Source organism: Python bivittatus, unplaced genomic scaffold (assembly GCF_059951505.1).
Source record: "Python bivittatus isolate LINGU-HERP-01145 unplaced genomic scaffold, Pbiv_v1 ctg000850_np1212, whole genome shotgun sequence".
Lineage (NCBI taxonomy): Eukaryota > Metazoa > Chordata > Lepidosauria > Squamata > Pythonidae > Python > Python bivittatus.
This window is the reverse complement of record NW_028277112.1, coordinates 25,347,977-25,368,264: the sequence shown is the minus strand read 5'-3', so window position 1 is coordinate 25,368,264 and position 20,288 is coordinate 25,347,977. Positions and strand designations below refer to the sequence as shown.

The window sequence follows — 20,288 nt, the reverse complement described above, 5'->3', positions numbered from 1 at the left end:
AAATACATCTAATTTTTTCCAATATCAATCCTCAGATGTTTTAACACAACTAGTAACACAAGGTTGGATAAAGGAGATGGTGAACGCTTCCTTGAGAAGAGGGATGATGCCGCAATTTTGAAAGACTTGGTAATGTGCCCCATCCTCAAAAAGCAATCATTTGACCTGGCTGTTCTGGATAATTAGTGTTCTGTCTCCAACCTTTCTCTTTTAGGCAAGATAAGGTTACCACAGCAATTAAAGGGGACTCTGGATGAAGCAAATTAGCTGGATCCCTGGATCCAGTCAGGCTTCAGGCCTGGGAATGGGGTGGAATTGCATTGGTCACTCTTGTGGATGATTGTGGCAGGACTCATGTGGTGCACCCTCCCCCAAGAATCTGGATATCTCTTAGCAGTATTCAATATCATTGACCATGGTGTCCTTTTGGACCACCTGCAAGGGTTGGAAATCATGGTCACTGTTCTACAGCAGTTCTGCTCCTTCTGGATTGGACAATTCCAATCAGCATTGGTGTGGGAAGAGAAGCTGAGCCCTTCATTGCTTGGACTTTTTCACTATTTTTTAAATATCTAGGAAGTCACTGGGAGAGATCATCCATCAGTTTAGGTTAAGTTATTAAAGGTAGTCCTTGACTTATGACCACAATTGGGACCGGAACTTCCGTTGCTAAGCAATGCGGACATTAAGCAAGTCGCATCCAATTTTATGACCTTTTTTGCTGTGGTCATTAAGCAAATCACACGGTTGTTGAGTGAACCTGGCTTCCCCCACTGACTTTGCTTGTTGGAAACCCTCTGGGAAAGTCGCAAATGGCAATCATGTGACCCCAGATCGTTGCAACAGTCAGAAAAACATGCTGATTGCCAAGTCCCCAAATTTTGATCATGCGACCTTAGGGATGCTGCAACGGTCGTAAGTGTGAGGATCAGTTGTCCCCTTTTTCAGCGCCGTAGGTTGTTAAATGAGTGGTCATAAGACGAGGACTACCTCTATGTTTTTTAAAAATAATTTTTATTGCTTTTTAAATAAAAAAAAAATAAAAAAACACAAAAATAAGTTTTTTTCCCGTTCTTCTTGATAGTGAACCTGTATCTATATGTTGATGAAAGCCAGTAATACATATCCATCCCAGGCTGATTAGGTGATGTGGTGGTAGTCTCGATCTAGTACCTGGGGGCTGTGAGAGTCTGGATAGTCTAGGACAAACTCAGACTGAAATCCAGCCAGATGGAGTTAATATTGGTGCAAAAGCTATTAATAATGGATATTACATATTAATGGGGTTGAAAGAGCAGCTATAAATTGTTCAGGATGAAACAGGTTCATGATTCTGTTTGGAGAAGGGCTAAAGAAGTGGAACTGAGATGATTTCACCTTACGCACTGCCCACCTCAGCAATATTTCTGATGTGATGTATGTAGCCCCATGGGAAACTCACTTTTATGTAAACCTCTTTGCAAAATTCACATCTTCACGTCTGTCATGAACTTCTCCTGTGACTCACCCAAGGAAAAACAAAGCTTGGTATGCATGAGTTTATTTGAGGAGATTTGGGCCATAATGAAAGGGCATTGCAGGAGAATGTGCAATTGTTTTTTCATCCTGCCATCACTAAGTTTCCTCACCAGAGGTCTAATTGTGGGAGATGTCCACAGTGAAAATATTTCTCAGAAAACATGTTTCTTCACTCCCTGACTTTGCTTTCTTGTCTCACTAGCTGTGCTAGTGATCTAATAGCATTTTTCTCTCTGCATATTTTGGCAGCGTCCCACCTCCTGGCAGACCAAATTGTCTGAGGGAAGTGAAATGCCTGCATATTGTTAACCTTAGACGGCGAGATGCATATAGATTGCAGAAAGAGACCCCTAAAGACCCGAGTGTCACTCGATTGCTGTTTGTCTTCTTGGGGTCTCCCAACCAGAGGAAATGAAGCTGGAAAAGAGATGGAAAACCAGAGAGGGAGAGGAACGATCAAACTTGCACGTTTCCAATGGCATTACGTGAACAAATAGAGAATCCGTCTGCCAGAATGGGCTTGTGTAACTTTGCAAACGTGCCAGAAACTTTAAATCCCTCATCTCCTCCCCCTTTCCGCCCTCCCTCCAATTCTCTCTCTCTCCTGCTGCTTCATTCCAGACTTCAGCGAAAGCGAGGACGGGGCGAAGGGCTTGTTGCTGCTGCTGCTCCTCCCCAAACCCATCTCGCTGCATTGGGAGGAAAAGAAAGACAACGAAGGAGACTCCCTCTCTTTGCATTTGAGCGCGAAGTAAAGTCGGAGGCCTAGAGCTGGGAAAGTAAAAGAACAAAGCTGCAAACTGCTACATTTGACTTCTTGCGCGCCCGTTCCCCGCGTAGCGTCGTCGAGTGGAGTTCCCGCTCGCTTTTGAGAGAGACACGCCGTCGCCATGCGCCTCCACTCCCGGACGCAGCTTCTCCTGGGTCTTGCCCAGCTGCAAGCGTGCGTCTATTGGAGCTGCCTGCTGTGGCTGCCGGCGGGCGGGCTACCCCCGAGGAATCCACCGCCACCCCCTCCCGCCATGTGGAGACAGCGGATTCAATGGGAGAACAAAGGGCAGGTGTACAGCCTCCTCAGCGTCGGCTCCCAGTATCAACCCGCGCGGCGCAGGCACAGCGAGGAGCCCGCGCAAAGCGGCCACGTTCTGCTCCTCCGGGGCAACGCCACTTCTCCTCGCAGGGCGCCGGGCAGCGCCGCAGGCGGAGGCGCTACTGCCACCAGGAAGCCAGAGGCACAGTACTGGTTCCAAGCCGGCTACCAACAGCCGTCCAGCAGAAATGGCACGGACGGAGGCCGCAGGGCTGAAGGCGGCGCCAGCTCCCAAGACCGAGGCCAAGGGAGCCCCGTCGAGAGCGCCACCGCCAGGACCGGCAACGGGACTGGATTTTCTCTAAGCAATCTCCAGCAGCCGCCCCGCGAAGACATCATGGTGGGGGACGACCCGTACAACCCGTACAAGTACACGGACGACAACCCTTATTACAACTACTATGATACCTACGAGCGGCCCCGACAGGGTAGCCGCTATCGGCCGGGGTACGGCACCGGTTACTTCCAATACGGTAAGCGCGCGCATTTCTGCCACTCACACCAAGCGGTGGGACAGGCTTGCCCTGGCTTGCGGTCGCCCGCAGCTAAAAGGAACGAGGTGAAGAGTTGCACATTTGCGCTAAGGAAGTCATTTGATCTACATGCATATGTCGAGTTAGCCTCAACCGCTTGAGTCTGCAGCGGTGTCCCTCCAGAACGCGAGCTCCGCTCCGCTCCCCTCCGCTCCCCTCCCCACCCCCAGATCCAACCCAGCCGCGTGGCAAGTCCCTCCCTTCTCGGCAGACTGCGGGCTTTCACCTCGGCCAGCCCGACATCCGCTGATCACCATCTGGTCCCAACTCTCCCCCTCGCCCTGTAGTCAGTCCGGATCTTGCAGTAGAAAATAAATTGTTGGAAATAAAATAATGCAAAACAGCACAAAGCTGGGGCTACGAGGAGAGAGACAGAGAACGTTCATTCTTCTAGAGCAGTGACCATTCAGGGGGTGGAATTTCCAAAGGGGGAAAAACGTTTAATTATTGGCAGTGGTTCATTTTCTTAGGTAGATTGCAGTCCTTTTTGTATATACATTTATTAGGATATAATCAGCTTGCCCTTGATGTTAGATGTGACTATTCCATGGCAGAAAGAAAGCTTTGTAGGTATAGTAGTCAAGGGTACTTGCATTATTTCAAGTGCTGCTATGCAGAGGGTTCAACTGCTGGGGATGAACCTTGGAAAATAGAAGCGTAAATCTCCTAGATAACACTCAAATCCAAAGTAGGCCGCCTGTTGGCTTCATTCTGAGGTTTATCTTTGGTTGTAATTGGGTTAATTTGGATTATAGCCTACTTAATGGATGTTCACAGCCTTTTGTTTGAGAAAGACAGTAAGCATAATTTATTGTTCTAGACACATTTCTGGTGTCTGGCAAACTTATTGTTCTCATCAGCTGGTGGCCGTATGGGGAGAATGCCTTTAAGATTTAAGAAAAAAATGATTAACAGGATAATATGCTGTATAATATTTCCAATCTGGAAGACACATTGTATTTTAATGTTTCTTTTGATCTTCTGAAAAGTGACTCTTAGTCTTATTAAATGACTATGTGTATAGGCTTCCAATTTGTTGTACAGCGACTAGAAAGTGCAACTTTGATTGCCTTTTTTTAGGAATGAATTTTGTAGACATTTCCTGGGCCTGATCAGTTTTGTGTGTTTGTGATTTGATGCACTGCAGGATTGCCTGATTTAGTGGCAGATCCCTATTACATTCAAGCATCCACTTACGTCCAAAAGACATCCATGTACAACCTGAGGTGTGCTGCTGAAGAGAATTGCCTAGCTAGGTAAGTACAGGGATGGCCTTGATTTCATATCCTCATAAAATACCTGCCTGTTGGAAAGACTGTTGAATGAGTTCAGCCTTTGCCAATCTGAAAACCTGCTTATTTTTGGGGAGTACAACTCCCAGTATTCCAACCTTTGCCCATGTTGAACTGGGAATTCTAGTAACGCATACATATTTGGAGAGCACTAGATTGAAGAAGGCTAAATTAGAGAATACAGGCTTATAAAAGAATTACCTTTATGAGGCACATATATACACTTGCACATTATTGTTCAATGTCCAGGATACTTTAGCAAAGATTTTGAAATATCACTGGTAACTTTACAAGAGGGAGATAGACATAATTTCAATAGAACTTAAGCAGTGGAGAATTCCTTTACTATTCCAATTCATAAAACATATTGTTGTTATTAATGTCTGCTGAAAGCTTGATGACCAGGTTACAAGGTTTCCATGCCCTGATTGTTTAGGAATTAATCCCTTACCAGGATCTGTTTTTCATTAATCCAGAGCTTTATTAATTTTTGGAGAGAAGGCCCCTTTGAACACATTACTTTGTAAGTAATAGAAGAAAGTGGTTTTTAAATTGCTGTTTGATTGCTGTAATTTCCAGTGTATTTATCAACCATCTCCCTGCTCTAATCTATTTTTTTAACCTATTGCTTTTCAGCATCTAGATTAATTGATAATCAGATATCAAATCACAATCAGTGCAGTTCATTTCATAATGAAGCTGTAATCGAATGCACACATGTGGAAGTAAGTTACATTAAATGCAGTGGGGCTTTCATAAACATGCATTAGGATAAAGCTGTAAGATGATAATACATGATACCAGGGGTCTGCAAAGCACTCAGAAGAGGTCCCTCAGAAAGCCTGTTACTACAAAGCACCTCTCTCTGAAGCTGTGTCCTTTACAAGGTTTGTGCTGCTAGTTTGAAAGCTGTGTCTCGTTGTTTGCACATTAATGTGCATGCACACACAACACTGGGGCTGCTAGTAAAGGATATGTGCCCGTAGAGAGCCACAGTTCCTGTGCACACATGTGAAGCACCCAAGGACAGTTTCCAAAGCAGCCAACAAGGTTTGAAAGGGCGTTGCTGCTTAAACACTAAAAATGCTTTAATATACTTTGTGAAGCACTGCTTTTGAATGCTTTGCACAGCCTTAATATATATAGTGACTTGAAATTAAGCCCAGTTGAACTGGACGAGACTTGCTTGCAGTACAGATGTTGCAAGCTAATTTATGAACAGAGCTACGTCTGACAACCTACACGTTTGATTCATCCTTGACCACGTCAGTGGTAAAAAGAAAAAGCTGTGTATCATTTAGAGTTAAGTTCCAAATGGGTTATTATTTGAATAGAAATATTATATAACACAGCCTATAAAACTAATTCATAGGAGTGTTAGTCTAGATTTGATTAATATTAAACTTGAGGTAGTTAACTGTTTTCTTGGATATAGTTGTAAGTCTAGTGAGTTTTTCTTCATGGGAATAAAATTAAACCGCAGAGGAAACTAGGAATATTACACGATTCCAGCTAATTTTTTTCTGTTGAGCTTTTAATCAGAAAAAAATATTGACAAGACAAATGAATTCTGCTGCAATTGATGGGGAAGAACGAAGTGGAGAATCAAGGGAAGTGAACAACAGAAAGAATAGGTAGAAACAAATCTGATAGAAAAATTGGATTGGGTAGGCCAATAATTTCCATGATTTCTGAAAGAAACAAAAAACCTGAATGTATAGTGACCTTAATCAAAGGAAGAAATTTAATTAGAAAAGTGTTTGAGAAAGTCTGCCAACCAGTAGCGTTTGGCTGTATTTTATATAGTATTAAATCAAAATGGAAATATTTTATCGTCTATTTTATTTTTGAAATTATGAATACTGACACAGAAGACTGTGTATACACTGCTGATAGTAGTTCCATGTTTCCTCTAAATGAAGGCTCTGATTCAACTAAAAACTTCCATATTTTTGTTGTTTAGAGAGAATAAGAAACATCAATTAAATTGCACAATCTTTTTCTAATATAGGCATTCCATAAAAATTGTTAAGCAGCTTTAGAATCTTAAAAAGAGTGGATTTTCAGTGGGTTGGATCCTAGTTAGTCATGCTTAAGGTGGACCATTGAAATAAATGGGATTGATGTTAGTGCTGATCAACTTAACTCCCCATTGTTTTCACTGATGAAAGCTGCATTAAACCTGATGAATTCTGAGAGGATGTATTCAACTACACAAAAATATAAATGTGACATTGTAAGCTAAAACCTACTTGTTAAACAATTTTGCTCTTCCTTTTCATATGCATATTCTTGCAGCTCAGCTTACAGGTCTGATGTTAGAGACTATGATAACCGAGTACTTCTGAGATTTCCGCAGAGAGTGAAAAATCAAGGTACATCAGATTTCTTACCAAGCCGACCACGATACTCATGGGAGTGGCACAGCTGTCATCAGTGAGTGAAGTGTTCAGTATGGTACTTTTTGATTATGTTCATTTGTTATTTACTGTTTTTTCCCCTCCACACCTCTTGCTGCTGCTGTGTGGAAAACAGTCTCAAAGATCTAGAACTACAGCAAGCCAGATTTGAAGGGGAAAAGATGATCTGGAGCAAGCATAACCCTGCATATCACACTTGTTGGCAGCTCCTTAAGTCAAAGTCAAAGATGTCTTTTCCTGGGTTGCACTGTGTAAGTTCAAGAAGTTACCTTCTTTACCAACTTTACCAAAGCTGCACTTGAAATTACCAACAGATGAGATGATAGTGCACCCATATTCTCTGAATAACCATTTTCCTTTGAATTACAGCCCAAATAGGAAGTATTTCAGATATCAAAGATGCATTGCCTATTTTAAACATATTAACAATAGTGCATAATTTGGGTGTAAACACAATAATGATACAATACCAAATTTGGATAGGAGGTGGGTAGCACCAATCAATTTAATGTTTGTATAAACATTAATACCAACCAAATTTAGTTGAAAAGAAAGCATAAATTACATTTAAGTGTATCTGAAAGTATGCTAAAATACTGTAATGGAAGCAGTGGGTGGGGGAAGGCATCTAATTGTGGAGGATTTTTCCTTCTGTGTAAATAAGAATTATCTGCATATAAAAATACTGCAGAGGTAATGGTTAACTTGCTTTTTTATTATGAAAACACTAGCAAAAATCAGAACACAGCTTTTGGTCCTTACCTGCTAGTTGGCAATCTATATGACTTTAGATCATAAAAGTGACATTCATTTTGTAGCATGTGGGATTTCATTTTCTATTCAATATCTCAAGGTTCCCCAACCCGGTGCTTTTTAGATATACGGGGACTAGAACGCTTAGAATTCCCAGCCAGAGTAAGGAAAATATATGCTGCCTGGGATTTCTAGGATTTGCAATTCCAACATGCCTAGGAGATACCTGGTTAAGAGAGGCTGAGATTTGGGCTGATATCTGGGCTGCAAAACTCTGGGTGACAATTAGAGGGCAGTAAAGAGATATAGCTAACCAGATTTTTGGAGCTGGATATGGTGGCCATAAGCAGCAATAGCAGAATTAACTGGAAAGAAAATGGTGAACACGCTTCTAACAGTCTATAAAGTGACAGTAGAACTGCAGCATACAAAAAAATTGTGTATAAGTAGAACAAGAAGATCACTGAAGCAATGAGTATGAAACTGAGCACACTCCGGGAGGCAGTGAAGGACAGGAAGGCCTGGCGCGATATGGTTCATGGGGTCACGAAGAGTCAGACACGACTTAACAACTGAACAACAACAGAACAAGAAGATAACCCAAGAACTTTAATCTTAATTTATTTTGCGTATTTTATTAGGCCCATCAAAAAAAGGAAACATTTCACAAACAGAAGGGTCTTTGAATTTATGAGATGTAACATTTTTAGTCAGATAAATTGTTAAAACAAGACTAACAGTGGGTGGCTCTACTTTCCATATTTAGCCCCTTACTTAATCTAATAGGAAATTTGGAAATTTGTCTATTGCTTTGTTTTTAAACAACATAAAGCAATTTTCTTAAAAACTTATCTATATCTGTCTATCAAATTTATATGGCCACCCATCTCAGAAGCAGTGACTCTGGTAGACATACAACACTGAATTAAAAAAACAATAAATATATAAAACCAATCATGATTAAATATAATATATTTAATTTTAATATAATCATTTAATATAATCAATATTGGATATTGTTATTAATATTTTATTATACTTAATTAAAATATGTAAAAGCAACATGATTAAATATATTTAAATATAATTTAATATAATCATATGATAATTATTTTAATATAATCATAATTTTAATATAATTTTGGAATGTATTATATGTAGACAGTAATATCACTGTGCCACAAAATATTTACCTAGTAGTTCTGAATACTGCAATCTTTAAGATTTGGGAAAATATTATTTTGACTTGTTGGGCTAAATTATTAAGATGTTGATTCTTTATGCAATAACTTAAAGTAATCCTGTCTGTTAATTTGTTAATAGACATTATCACAGTATGGATGAATTCAGTCATTATGACTTACTTGAAGCAAACTCACAGAGGAGAGTAGCTGAAGGACACAAAGCAAGTTTTTGTCTTGAAGATACTTCTTGTGACTATGGATACTACAGGCGATATGCATGTACAGCCCATACACAGGTAAGGTGTAGTTATTAATAGTGCTCCTCTTTAGATAGAATGCAGATTAATATCAGTCATCAGCTTCTACTCAGCGTGAAACTTTGCACTATAAAGAAGTACAACATAAACAGTTTTATACCTTTTGAGTTAGCTTTAAGCTGCTTATCAAGAGGATAGTTAGGAATAGAATTAATGGAAGCTGATGTTTAAGTTCCTTTAGGAATGGTGAGCAACAGCTTTCTGAGCTATGGCAGGGAGAATGAGTTAGTGTAATATATCCCTAATAGAATAGTGCAATGAATTCTATCTATAAGGAGTTGCTCTGGGGATCTTAGTGTAAGTTTTCTTAAAAATGGGCACTGCTCATTGTTCTTGATCTTTATCTTCCCTCAAAATAAAAAAATTAAAATTATGAGACTGCATAATTATGAACTTGATCTTGATTATCCTGTTACCTTTTGGAATATAGCTGTCCTTTAATATATACCAATATTTTGTAAATGAATTGTTTTACTTACTTGAAATATGTAATGCAAATAATCAAGACAAGTGTAAGGATGTTATAGGTTTCTTTAATGTAACTACATTTCATTTCCAGGGTGCCATTAATTTTCATTGATTATAACATCAAATTAAATTGACTATAATCATATTCAGGTTTATAAATTTGTATATGCTTAAATAACTTTTATCTTTACTCTCATGTTGAGTTATGCTGTTATATCAGTGAATATAGATCTCTTTCAGAGAGTTATTGATTTTCAAGCTCAGTACAGAGAATTGCTTAGCATAGTGTTGTCCAAACTTGGCCACTTTAAGATGAGTAGACTTCAACTCCCAGAATTCTGGGAGTTGAAGTCCACTCATCTTAAAGTGGCCAAGTTTGGACAACTCTGGCTTAGCATGTCCAGAAACTGGTAGCCAGAGGTAGTTGGTAATAGGCTGTTCACACTTTGAAAATGATATGAAAGAAGTGCATTGGACTATGCACAAGAGCAGCTTTTTTTTTTTTTTTTGCTATTTGTTTAAGCAGCTCAACTTTTTGAGGCTTCCACACAAGCCTGAAAAAGAGATGCTGCTGTGTTAAGAGTTGCTTTAACTTCAATGAGTAGATTTGCTAAATATCAACTTTGAGTTTGGTGCATTGGTGTAAAGGAAATATCGACATTATCCTCAGCTTAGGCCTGTATCCTTCTGCACTTAGAATATTTTAGTATTATGAATCATTTACTTACAGTACAAACTCAGTACTCTCTAACAATGTTTTATTAACAATGGTATTTTTGTTAAATATTAATTTAAATAGCCAAATTATAATATATAATACATTACAAATAAGTATGACAGAGCCAGTTTGCCATAGTGGTTAAGGCATCAGACTAGAAACTGAAGACCACGAGTTCTAGTCCCACCTTAGGCATGCTGGGTGACCTTGGGCCAGTCATTCTCTTTCAGCCCTAGGAAGTAGGCAGTGGCAACCACTTCCAAAATCTTGCCAAGAAAACTGCAGGGATTAGTCCAGGTAGTTGCCAGGAGTCAACACTGATTAGAAGGCACAATAAAATAAAATAAAATAAATAAAATAGGAGTTGTCAGCTGACTAGGTAGACCAGACCAAGAAATCAACTCCATAGGAAGGCTAAAACTACTTTTATTGAGATTGGCTGTAATAACAGAATCTTACAAGTCTGATTGTGCCGTACCTCCTCCTCCTTACAGTTCAATGAATTAGGGAAGTGTCTGTCTGAGGCGCTTCTGAATATTATCTGTCTGTTGTGGACTTAAAATATGATTCACTCCCCCTGTTACCCTGGTGACAGATCTTGGATATCTTCATCAAGGTCATCTTCCTTACTCTCTACAGCAGTTGAGAGATAGGTAGCAGTTATAATTAATGTTTTGATTCTTTGTAATTAAATATCGTAACAATGACTTTTCTCCCCATTTGGGAATTCTGTATTCCAGAAGAAGCATAATATATGCCAGGAGCAGACACTTGACACTTTTGGGAACAACTGACATTTTAAAACCTTTTCACAGAGTTGTGGGGTCTAACCTGTTGGAGAAATGGGACTGTGGGACAAAGAGCTTACTTTGCCAATTTTCTCTCATCTTGAAGTCTCAATTTACATCTCTAATTATTTATCTTGGAGTCTATCTACCCCTTAGTGGAGATTTGTAGGAAGTATATGGGGCTGTAAGGAGGAAACAGCAAAGATCACCTCTTTGTATCATCTTCTACATCAAACTATATACATATCTGCAAAAATCTAATAATTATGTTTCAGCATTACCCAAATCTTAGGAGTAACAGCATTAATAGTGAAGGCAGCAGACCATAGGTGAAATGTTGATTCAGATTTCTTGTATTAGAGTCCTGTTCAGCTGAAAATTACTTACCTTCTCTCTTCTATTATTTTGACTTGCCACAGACATATCCTGGATCCTTCTGTTCCTACATAATTTTTAAGCAGCATTACTTCAGTTTTTCCATACCTGATAGAACTGTATTGTAGTATAATCAGTTGCAACACCCTGTCCCTGACTAGGTTGATTGTCAGGACTTACAAGAATATTAAGTCTGGATGCAGCTATCCCACTTCTATAAATAAACTAGCCAATTGTATCAAGCCTTAAATATAGTATGCTATTTTGAATTTTTAAAGAATTTTATGGCTTCATCTCTTGTTTCAAGATGAGTGCTTGTTATGAAGCATTTTTCTTAGCAATTACTGAAGACTACAACCTGATTCCAATTCTAAAAAATGTATTCAGCTGCCAGCATTCAATATACCCATGACCTTCCTTCCATGACTACTCTTGCCAAATGACACATAGTCTGTGACCAAACATTGTACTTTTCCTAGAGGCAGTAAAGACATCACTTAGAATAATTTCAAGGTAGAGAAAGGACTGAACCTTGTATATCAGAAGTTGTGAAGACTATATTTGTGGCTTAAATGGAGCTGTCATCTCAGGACATTCAAGCAAAATAGCCGTTGGAAATGGCACCAGTATAAGTATCTGTTTTACTAGCTTATTCCAATGGATGTCACTATTTTGCTTTTAGACCGGCATAGGGGAAAGATTATTAGACATTAAATACTTCAAGAAGCAAATTCTGCCAGTATTTGAAGACTGTTGTAATGCTTCAGATATGGGGAAAGGAGACCAATAATCTTTATAGAAGAAAGAACAGTGACTATTTATTCTACAGAGTAATATATGCTTATTGTACTGTATTTCTTTAAAAGGTTATTCTCTCAATTTTTAAATAATCGGCATTAATTTCTAGGGGCTAAGTCCTGGTTGTTACGATACCTACAACGCTGATATAGACTGCCAGTGGATTGATATTACAGATGTTAAACCTGGAAATTACATTTTAAAGGTAATCAAATTTCATTAATTATAAACCCAAACACATTTAGTATTATATGAAACTTGTAAAACATAGCATGTGCTTCTTTTATAGGTTAGTGTAAACCCTAGTTACTTGGTACCAGAATCAGACTATTCCAACAACATCGTACGTTGTGATATCCGTTATACAGGCCATCACGCGTATGCCTCTGGGTGTACAATTTCACCGTAAGTTCTTTCTTGTTTCTCTCTAGTATTTTGCAGTACGAGTAACAAGTAGCATGAAGAAAGAAGTGTGTTGTACTGGCAGGAAGTATATCGAGTATCTTTTTAAATGAAATTGTCAGACACAATGTTCAACTAAAGTTGTGTGTTATACTTTTGCAAGGGCTTTATGTACTCCCTTTTTCCTTCCCATGCTGTAGCTACCCTTTTAACTAGAGTTCTCCATTTGGTCTCAATGTGAATTTTCAGACAAGCCAGGAACCTAATTTTTTTGAACTAGCTATGGTTCAAATTACCCTTCCTTAATCAGTTGCTTTATTACATTTGAATTTATAGTGTGATAGCTAAAAATAAATTGTCATCTAGTTTCTGGAGGATACCAGGTTGGAAATACTAATTTTCTAGCCAGAGCCTCCCCCTCTCCCCCAAAAAGTTTAGGTATGATTGGGAATTACATTTATTTTAAAAGTGAAATGTCTGTTGTCCTCAGTAAGATAGAAGATGTGTTAGGTAGGGACTTAGAGGCATAGCATTTGGGGGCTGTAAAGTTAACTCATAAAGGAGACATACAGTATCTCTTTTCAGGGATAATGTGACTGGATGGAACGGGAAACAGACACAACTGTTTTAAAGGGTTGCTACATTTGCAAGCCATGTTAATGGAACTGAATCCCTGCAAAGTAGGGCTGTAAAGTACTTCAGATCCAGTTCCAAAAAGGTGCTCCGGAGCATGTGGGGCTTGTCTGCAACTTTTTAAAGCAGCTGTATGTTTTCTACCCAGCTTCTGTCCAGAGATACATGCAATCCTGGGAAAAAGCATGGCTGCTTTACAGAATTGCAGACAGGTATTACATTCCATGCCCCTACATGCTCTGAAGCACTCTCCAGTTCTATTATGATTTCATATATCTGGAACTGGGCCTGTGTCTGCCCATATTTCATACTTGTTTTGGTTTCATGTTAGATTCATTCAGTAATAAAAATGAAATGGTTTAACCTTCATTTTTCCATAAAGCAGTCTAATTAAGTGGCCTAGAATGAACCTAGAATAATGCCAGAGTTGATTTTGTTTGCCAAAGCATGATACTCAAATTGGATTGTTTGTGAAATCTTGTTTTGAACATTTAAAGGGATTCGTACTTCCCTACTGCTCCATGAATTTAGCAAACATCTGCTGTTACTCCTGGCTCACACTGACAAACTCTCTAGTTGTAGCTTATCTCTTCGAAATATAGATCATCATCACAATTATGATCTCCTTTGACATCCCCCAGCTCAAAATCATGTAATTATAAATTATCTTAAGGGAGAAGATCTATGTAGTTATTAGGGAGTTTAGTATTTTCCACTATGCCTATATCTGCAGGACTCTCTGTAATGTTTCTCTTTATAAATGTTTAAGTAGATGCTTAAGCATGGCATTTGCATATCACAGATTGAATATCAAGCTTTCAGTAACTAAGGTGGAGTGATTTATAACAACGTAACTTTTGCCTTAATCCCTCTAAGAGCCAATTTCCATATTTATTCCCTTTATTCTTTAATTTGCATTCAGCAGTTTAGCATTTGGCAATGTATAAATGCTACACCACCACCACCAATACTGCTGCTGCGTACCATTTATCAAATAACAGATTGAAAATGTTCACTACCAGTTTGTAGTTGTGGTTGGTTTACAGAATCAACTACTCAGAGGGACCAAACTTTTTTGCTGCAGCCCAAGTTAAGCAATTTAAATGTCAGCAGTACTACTAGCAGAACTGTGAGAATTTGACATAATTTTAAAGTTTAAACATTGACAGTGATTCTGAAAGAAGCTAAACTTCTTTTAAAATCAGATATTATTATGTGTAGAAAAAACAAGTATCTTCTCGGACTACTTAGGCTTAGATTATTTACAAAAGATTTATGTGAATGGATATTAAGTCTGTGAAAAGCATTCAAAAGTAGTACTTCATGAAACACATTAGCATGAACTTCTCTCCTAGATGTGTTAAAGTAGCTGCGTTCTTTGGAAGGCTTGTGTTGCGGCTCCAAAGACTGGCCCTGGCTGTTCTGTTGGCCCCAGCAGAATGTATATGCACGCACAGACAACCAAAGATAACCTTTAAAGCAGCTGTGGGAGCCTCCTAAAGGACATTCCTACTTTAATGCTTTTAGGGATGGTGCTTAATTCATGCCAGTGCAGATAGTGAAGCATCTTTTGAGTGCTCTGAACAGCCTTATACAGTGGGGCAAAAAAGTATTTAGTCAGCCACCAGTTGTGCAAGTTCTCCCACTTAAAAAGATGAGAGAGGCCTGTAATTTTCATCATAGGTATACCTCAACTATGAGAGACAAAATGGGGAAAAAAATCCAGAAAATCACATTGTCTGATTTTTAAAGAATTTATTTGCAAATCATGGTGGAAAATAAGTATTTGGTCACCTACAAACAAGCAAGATGTCTGGCTCTCACAGACCTGTAACTACTTCTTTAAGAGGCTCCTCTGTCCTCCACTCGTTACCTGTAGTAATGGCACCTGTTTGACCTTGTTATCAGTATAAAAGACACCTGTCCACAACCTCAAACAGTCACACTCCAAATTCCACTATGGCCAAGACCAAAGAGCTGTTGAAGGACACCAGAAACAAAATTGTAGACCTGCACCAGGCTGGGAAGACTGAATCTGCAATAGGCAAGCAGCTTGGTGTGAAGAAATCAACTGTGGGAGCAAGAATTAGAAAATGGAAGACATACAAGACCACTGATAATCTCCCTTGATCTGGGGCTCCATGCAAGATCTCACCCTGTGGGGTCAAAATGATCACAAGAATGGTGAGCAAAAATCCCAGAACCACACGGGGGGACCTAGTGAATGACCTGCAGAGAGCTGGGACCAAAGTAACAAAGGCTACCATCAGTAACACACTACGCCGCCAGGGACTCAAATCCTGCAGTGCCAGACGTGTCCCCCTGCTTAAGCCGGTACATGTCTGGGCCCAACTGAAGTTTGCTAGAGAGCATTTGGATGATCCAGAAGAGGATTGGGAGAATGTCATATGGTCAGATGAAACCAAAGTAGAACGTTTTGGTCTAAACTCAACTTGTGTTTGGAGGAGAGAGAATGCTGAGTTGCATCCAAAGAACACCATACCTACTGTGAAGCATGGGGGTGGAAACATCATGCTTTGGGGATGTTTTTCTGCAAAGGGACCAGGACGACTGATCCGTGTAAAGGAAAGAATGAATGGGGCCATGTATCTTGAGATTTTGAGTGAACACCTCCTTCCATCAGCAAGGGCATTGAAGATGAAATGTGGCTGGGTCTTTCAGCATGACAATGATCCCAAACACACCGCCCGGGCAACGAAGGAGTGGCTTCGTAAGAAGCATTTCAAGGTCCTGGAGTGGCCTAGCCAGTCTCCAGATCTCAATCCCATGGAAAACCTTTGGAGGGAGTTGAAAGTCCGTGTTGCCCAGCGACAGCCCCAAAACATCACTGCTCTAGAGGAGATCTGCATGGAGGAATGGGCCAAAATACCAGCAACAGTGTGTGAAAACCTTGTGAAGACTTACAGAAAACGTTTGACTTCTGTCATTGCCAACAAAGGATATATAACAAAGTATTGAGATGAACTTTTGATATTGACCAAATACTTATTTTCCACCATGATTTGCAAATAAATTCTTTAAAAATCAGACAATGTGATTTTCTGGATTTTTTTCCCCCATTTTGTCTCTCATAGTTGAGGTATACCTATGATGAAAATTACAGGCCTCTCTCATCTTTTTAAGTGGGAGAACTTGTACAATTGGTGGCTGACTAAATACTTTTTTGCCCCACTGTAGATAGGAACATCTATTCTTATTCCATCTGCAGTGTTAATAAAAACAATTTAAGCAAAAGACAATTAACTAATAAGGGTAGGCAAATTAGCTGAAATCCAATTCAAATTAGTAATCCAATTTGAATTTTTGGGTTGCATTATTACATCCATTTGATTTGGAATAATAATGTGTATATATGCACAAGTCACTTGAATCTTCATATTGAATTGACTTGATTAAAAAAATTCTGATGATTCAATCAGATCTCATTCAAATTGAAATCCCAAATTGAATCTTATCATTCCTAATAGCTAAAAATACTGCTTATTGTATTTTTAAAACTAATTGGTATTTGTAATTTTCTGTGCAGCATTCTGTTTCTGATAATATTAAACTTGTTTCCTTTCCGCAGATACTAAGATGAAAGAAAATCGATTTACTGATACCCAAGGTTTGGAGACGCAATTATTTTATAAACTGAATAGGATGTAAACACTTTTGAAAACTGAAAAAAGGACCAGAATATATACAAAGAATTTTAGTCTGACTCTGAAGCATTAAGAACTTCTTCAGAATGAATTGCTTATTCAACTATTCAGCTTTTGAAAGCAGTGAGACAATGGTGCTTTATAGAAAGAATATTAAATTCTACAGGAAGTTAACCCATTTATATTAATATCTTTCCCATTGACTATTGGAAATCAGAACAATATTTGAAAGTGCTTTTTAGATATGTAAAGGGTGCAAACATAGGCAGATATCCAAAAAGCTGCTTTTAATTTTATTGGATGGTTCATGCATGTCTAATGGGAGTTTAAACATTTATGTTTAAATAGCAGGTCCATCCCTTCACAGTATTATGAAACTCTTCTAACATCTTCCTTTTTGGGATATTTCTTGTTATATGACAAGGGTCAGTGGTACTAGTGCCCAAAGCCTCTGGGATTATAGAATAATTTCACAGCTCTTTGATATGCAGTCATGCAATACTGATTATGAAGAGTACAGGGAAGGATCTGTAGTCATGAGACAAACCCTGGTAGGGAAGATGCAGCTTCCACAAATACTAAAAACTTATTTTTTTTGTCTAGTGGATACAAAAGTATGTATGCTTCATTTTAAAGGACAGATTTATGCTTAAACACCTGATTGCATACAAAATGATTCTATTTTTAAAAGCATTAGCAGGCAAATAACCTTAAACCAAAAGTATATCAGTATTTTAATACATAGAATAATGAAACATCAGAGTTGCCTATTTCCTGTGCTTCCTCCAGACTGCTTTGCATTTTCATTTTTTTCCCCTTCCCTGAAGCTGGAAAGAGTTTCAATTAAAGATGTTGGAAAGATTTTGAATTACAGATGTTTAGAAACCACTTCCCATGAATAGGACTTGGATAACAGATTGAAAATGATATATACTCACCAGGAAAACAAAAAAACAGGGCTGAGTTCATAAGCTTGATGCTTTGTGTCATGTTCCATTATAAAATCTACAGTTCCTAGCTACATTTAAAAAAATAAAAAGTGAGCTACATTCAGGTGAAGTCATAAAATGAGCCTTAACATACTGACTTGACTGAAAAGGATTTATGTACATGAACATACAAAAAACTGTTCTTTTAAAGCGTTTGTTTAGAAAATCAAACTGAACGATTGTATACACACACACATAGATGTGCTCAAATAAACATGTATTCAGGCCCATAAACACCTGCATTAGCCAGGTATTATGCAAACTAGGAAATCAATTCATAGTTCAAATTTTGTACTTGGGATATTAAACCAAACCAAATTACAACCCCAGTGAATTGTACTAAGCAGTAGTTCAACTTATCAGTAAAATAGGGTTGGATTTTATATCTGAAATGGATATACAAATCCTCATTTGCTGAAACAGCTTGACACAGAATTCCTAAATTGTGATGTGCATTCCGTTACATATGACACACAACACTTGAAATATATGAAATAATTTTTAATAATTCTTTTGTGGAAAGATTTTATAATTTGGATCCCAAATATTTGGATGCCTTTTAACTCTCATTGTCCTTTTGTCTATGGTGAAATCCAACATCATACATTCCCTTCCATTGTAGAGCAAATTTCCCAAAATCTGCTCTCGAGCACCTAGGCGCTGCATTGTCAAAAGTAAGCAATTTACTTTCATCCAATGAGCACTATAATTTGTCCCATACATTTAGATTAAGCATTTATTCTGGTAGTTCAAGCAACGTGCCCACAAGTCTGTGTGGCCAAAATCACAAGACCTGATCCTTCCTTTCCTTGTCAAGGCCTCCTTATCTTTTGATCAGTGTTGAACCACCACTCCTGATCATATTTCCAATCACACATTAACATATCTTGCACTATTATGTCTACCACTTGAATTGTTTATATCTAAGCTCCGGTTGTACAAAAAACTAAATTTTTGTAGCAAGGAACTGTAACTGGTATTGAGATGTCAGTAACTACTGAGAGGAGCAGCCCCTCAGGAAAGTTGCTGGCCTTCACTGTAGCAATTTAAGAGAGATAGTTGGCCTGACAGTTGAGTAACTTTGCAATATAGGATCACAATCTAAAAGATGCAATTTTTTTTGTTACCGTAAAACCATATTTTCATGTATAAACATTATAGAGTATGTTATTTATTATGTGAACAGAAACAGTTGGTATGTGTAGAATCCAGTCTAAGGCAAGTTGTTTTTACCAAGGCCCTCTGAATAGAAAAGGATACTAATTTGTGAAGGATCCTGTAATTTATAGAATTTTTGTTGGCCCTAAATCATAAAGTAGAATTTCTAAATTCTAAGGAATATCTCTTTCTTACCAACTTGGCTGCTCAACTGGAAGAAATATTGAACAATGGCGAAGATCACAGGAGTGTTCTACACTGTAAGGCTGACCCATATATTTGGCTTTTATTAAAAACAAAAACCTTTGCTGTGCCAAATATTACATGATGCATGATTACATTAAGAGTTTTTTTTTTTAATGACAAACCAATAATGGAAATTTCAAAATCAGCCTTTCTATACATTCCTATCATTTCAAGCTGGATATAACTGAAGTACTATATTCATTTCATTGAAAGTGGTCTATCCTGTGCTTTTCAACACAACAAAGCTTTTCACATTCCAGAAATTACAAAGGTGCTTATATATTTAACTTGAACTGAAAAAAAAGTATCATGTTCTCCTAAGAACCTTACTTTAAAATGTAAACATCTTTCTATGAAATGTTTTATAATTATTCATACACTAGCGTTGTATTCTTCACAGAACTTCCTTATTCTTGTACTGTTCGCAAATTTATGTGAAAATGACATAAATAAAAATGTTTCAAATGCTGGAAGTCTCCTCTAGTTTCCACCAAAATGTAGTCCAGATCTTTAATAAGTTAAGAGAAATCTTTATGTATAGCATCTGGTATTATTTTATAGAGGGAAATCTTGAACCTCTAATAAAAATATAAATATGAGGCTTTGCACAAAATATAGTTGAGAAGGAATAGGTTCAGGAGTGGTTTGGATGTAAAAGTAGGTTGTGATCCACATATTTTTGGTGAATTTATATCTGCTTGATACAGACAAGAACTATCAGCCGGACAGTGTACTGTATTGTGGAGTAGACATTTCTTTGAACCAAGTAGTGTTTGCATTTCTTTATATGAATATTCTTCATATTTAGACGCTTGTATATTCTTTATATTTCGATGGATGCATTTCATTCTAGCAGATCTCTTTATAGTTGATAACGCTAAGAAGCAAAGGTTAAAAATCCACTTGCTTGTCTCGCCATCTTACCAATGTTGCTGCCTCAC

The 20,288-nt window shown here is 38.2% G+C and overlaps 1 protein-coding gene across 2 annotated transcripts; it reads left to right on the top strand.

The window, feature by feature from the left end:
- Positions 1-2,127: 2,127 nt before the first annotated feature.
- Positions 2,128-19,815, top strand: LOX (lysyl oxidase). 2 transcript variants are annotated; one of them, XM_007433841.4, is made up of 7 exons: positions 2,128-3,081; positions 4,289-4,397; positions 6,732-6,869; positions 8,930-9,086; positions 12,364-12,459; positions 12,544-12,659; positions 16,879-19,815. In XM_007433841.4, exons 1-7 carry the CDS (start codon positions 2,409-2,411, stop codon positions 16,883-16,885), a joined length of 1,296 nt encoding a protein of 431 aa, XP_007433903.1. In that variant the 5' UTR covers positions 2,128-2,408; the 3' UTR covers positions 16,886-19,815. The 2 variants fall into 2 exon arrangements, with proteins under 2 accessions (XP_007433903.1, XP_007433904.1); XM_007433842.3 differs by lacking the exon at positions 16,879-19,815 and having other exon boundaries at positions 12,544-12,663.
- Positions 19,816-20,288: the final 473 nt, after the last annotated feature.

What these genes read in the sequence shown, in the direction of transcription:
- LOX (XM_007433841.4), top strand. Translation starts at nt 2,409, where the DNA reads ATGCGCCTCCACTCCCGGACGCAGCTTCTCCTGGGTCTTGCCCAGCTG. An exon ending in GAAGAGAATTGCCTAGCTAG is followed by an intron (nt 4,398 to 6,731) that starts GTAAGTACAGGG and finishes ATATTCTTGCAG; the next exon opens with CTCAGCTTACAGGTCTGATG. An exon ending in CATGTACAGCCCATACACAG is followed by an intron (nt 9,087 to 12,363) that starts GTAAGGTGTAGT and finishes ATTAATTTCTAG; the next exon opens with GGGCTAAGTCCTGGTTGTTA.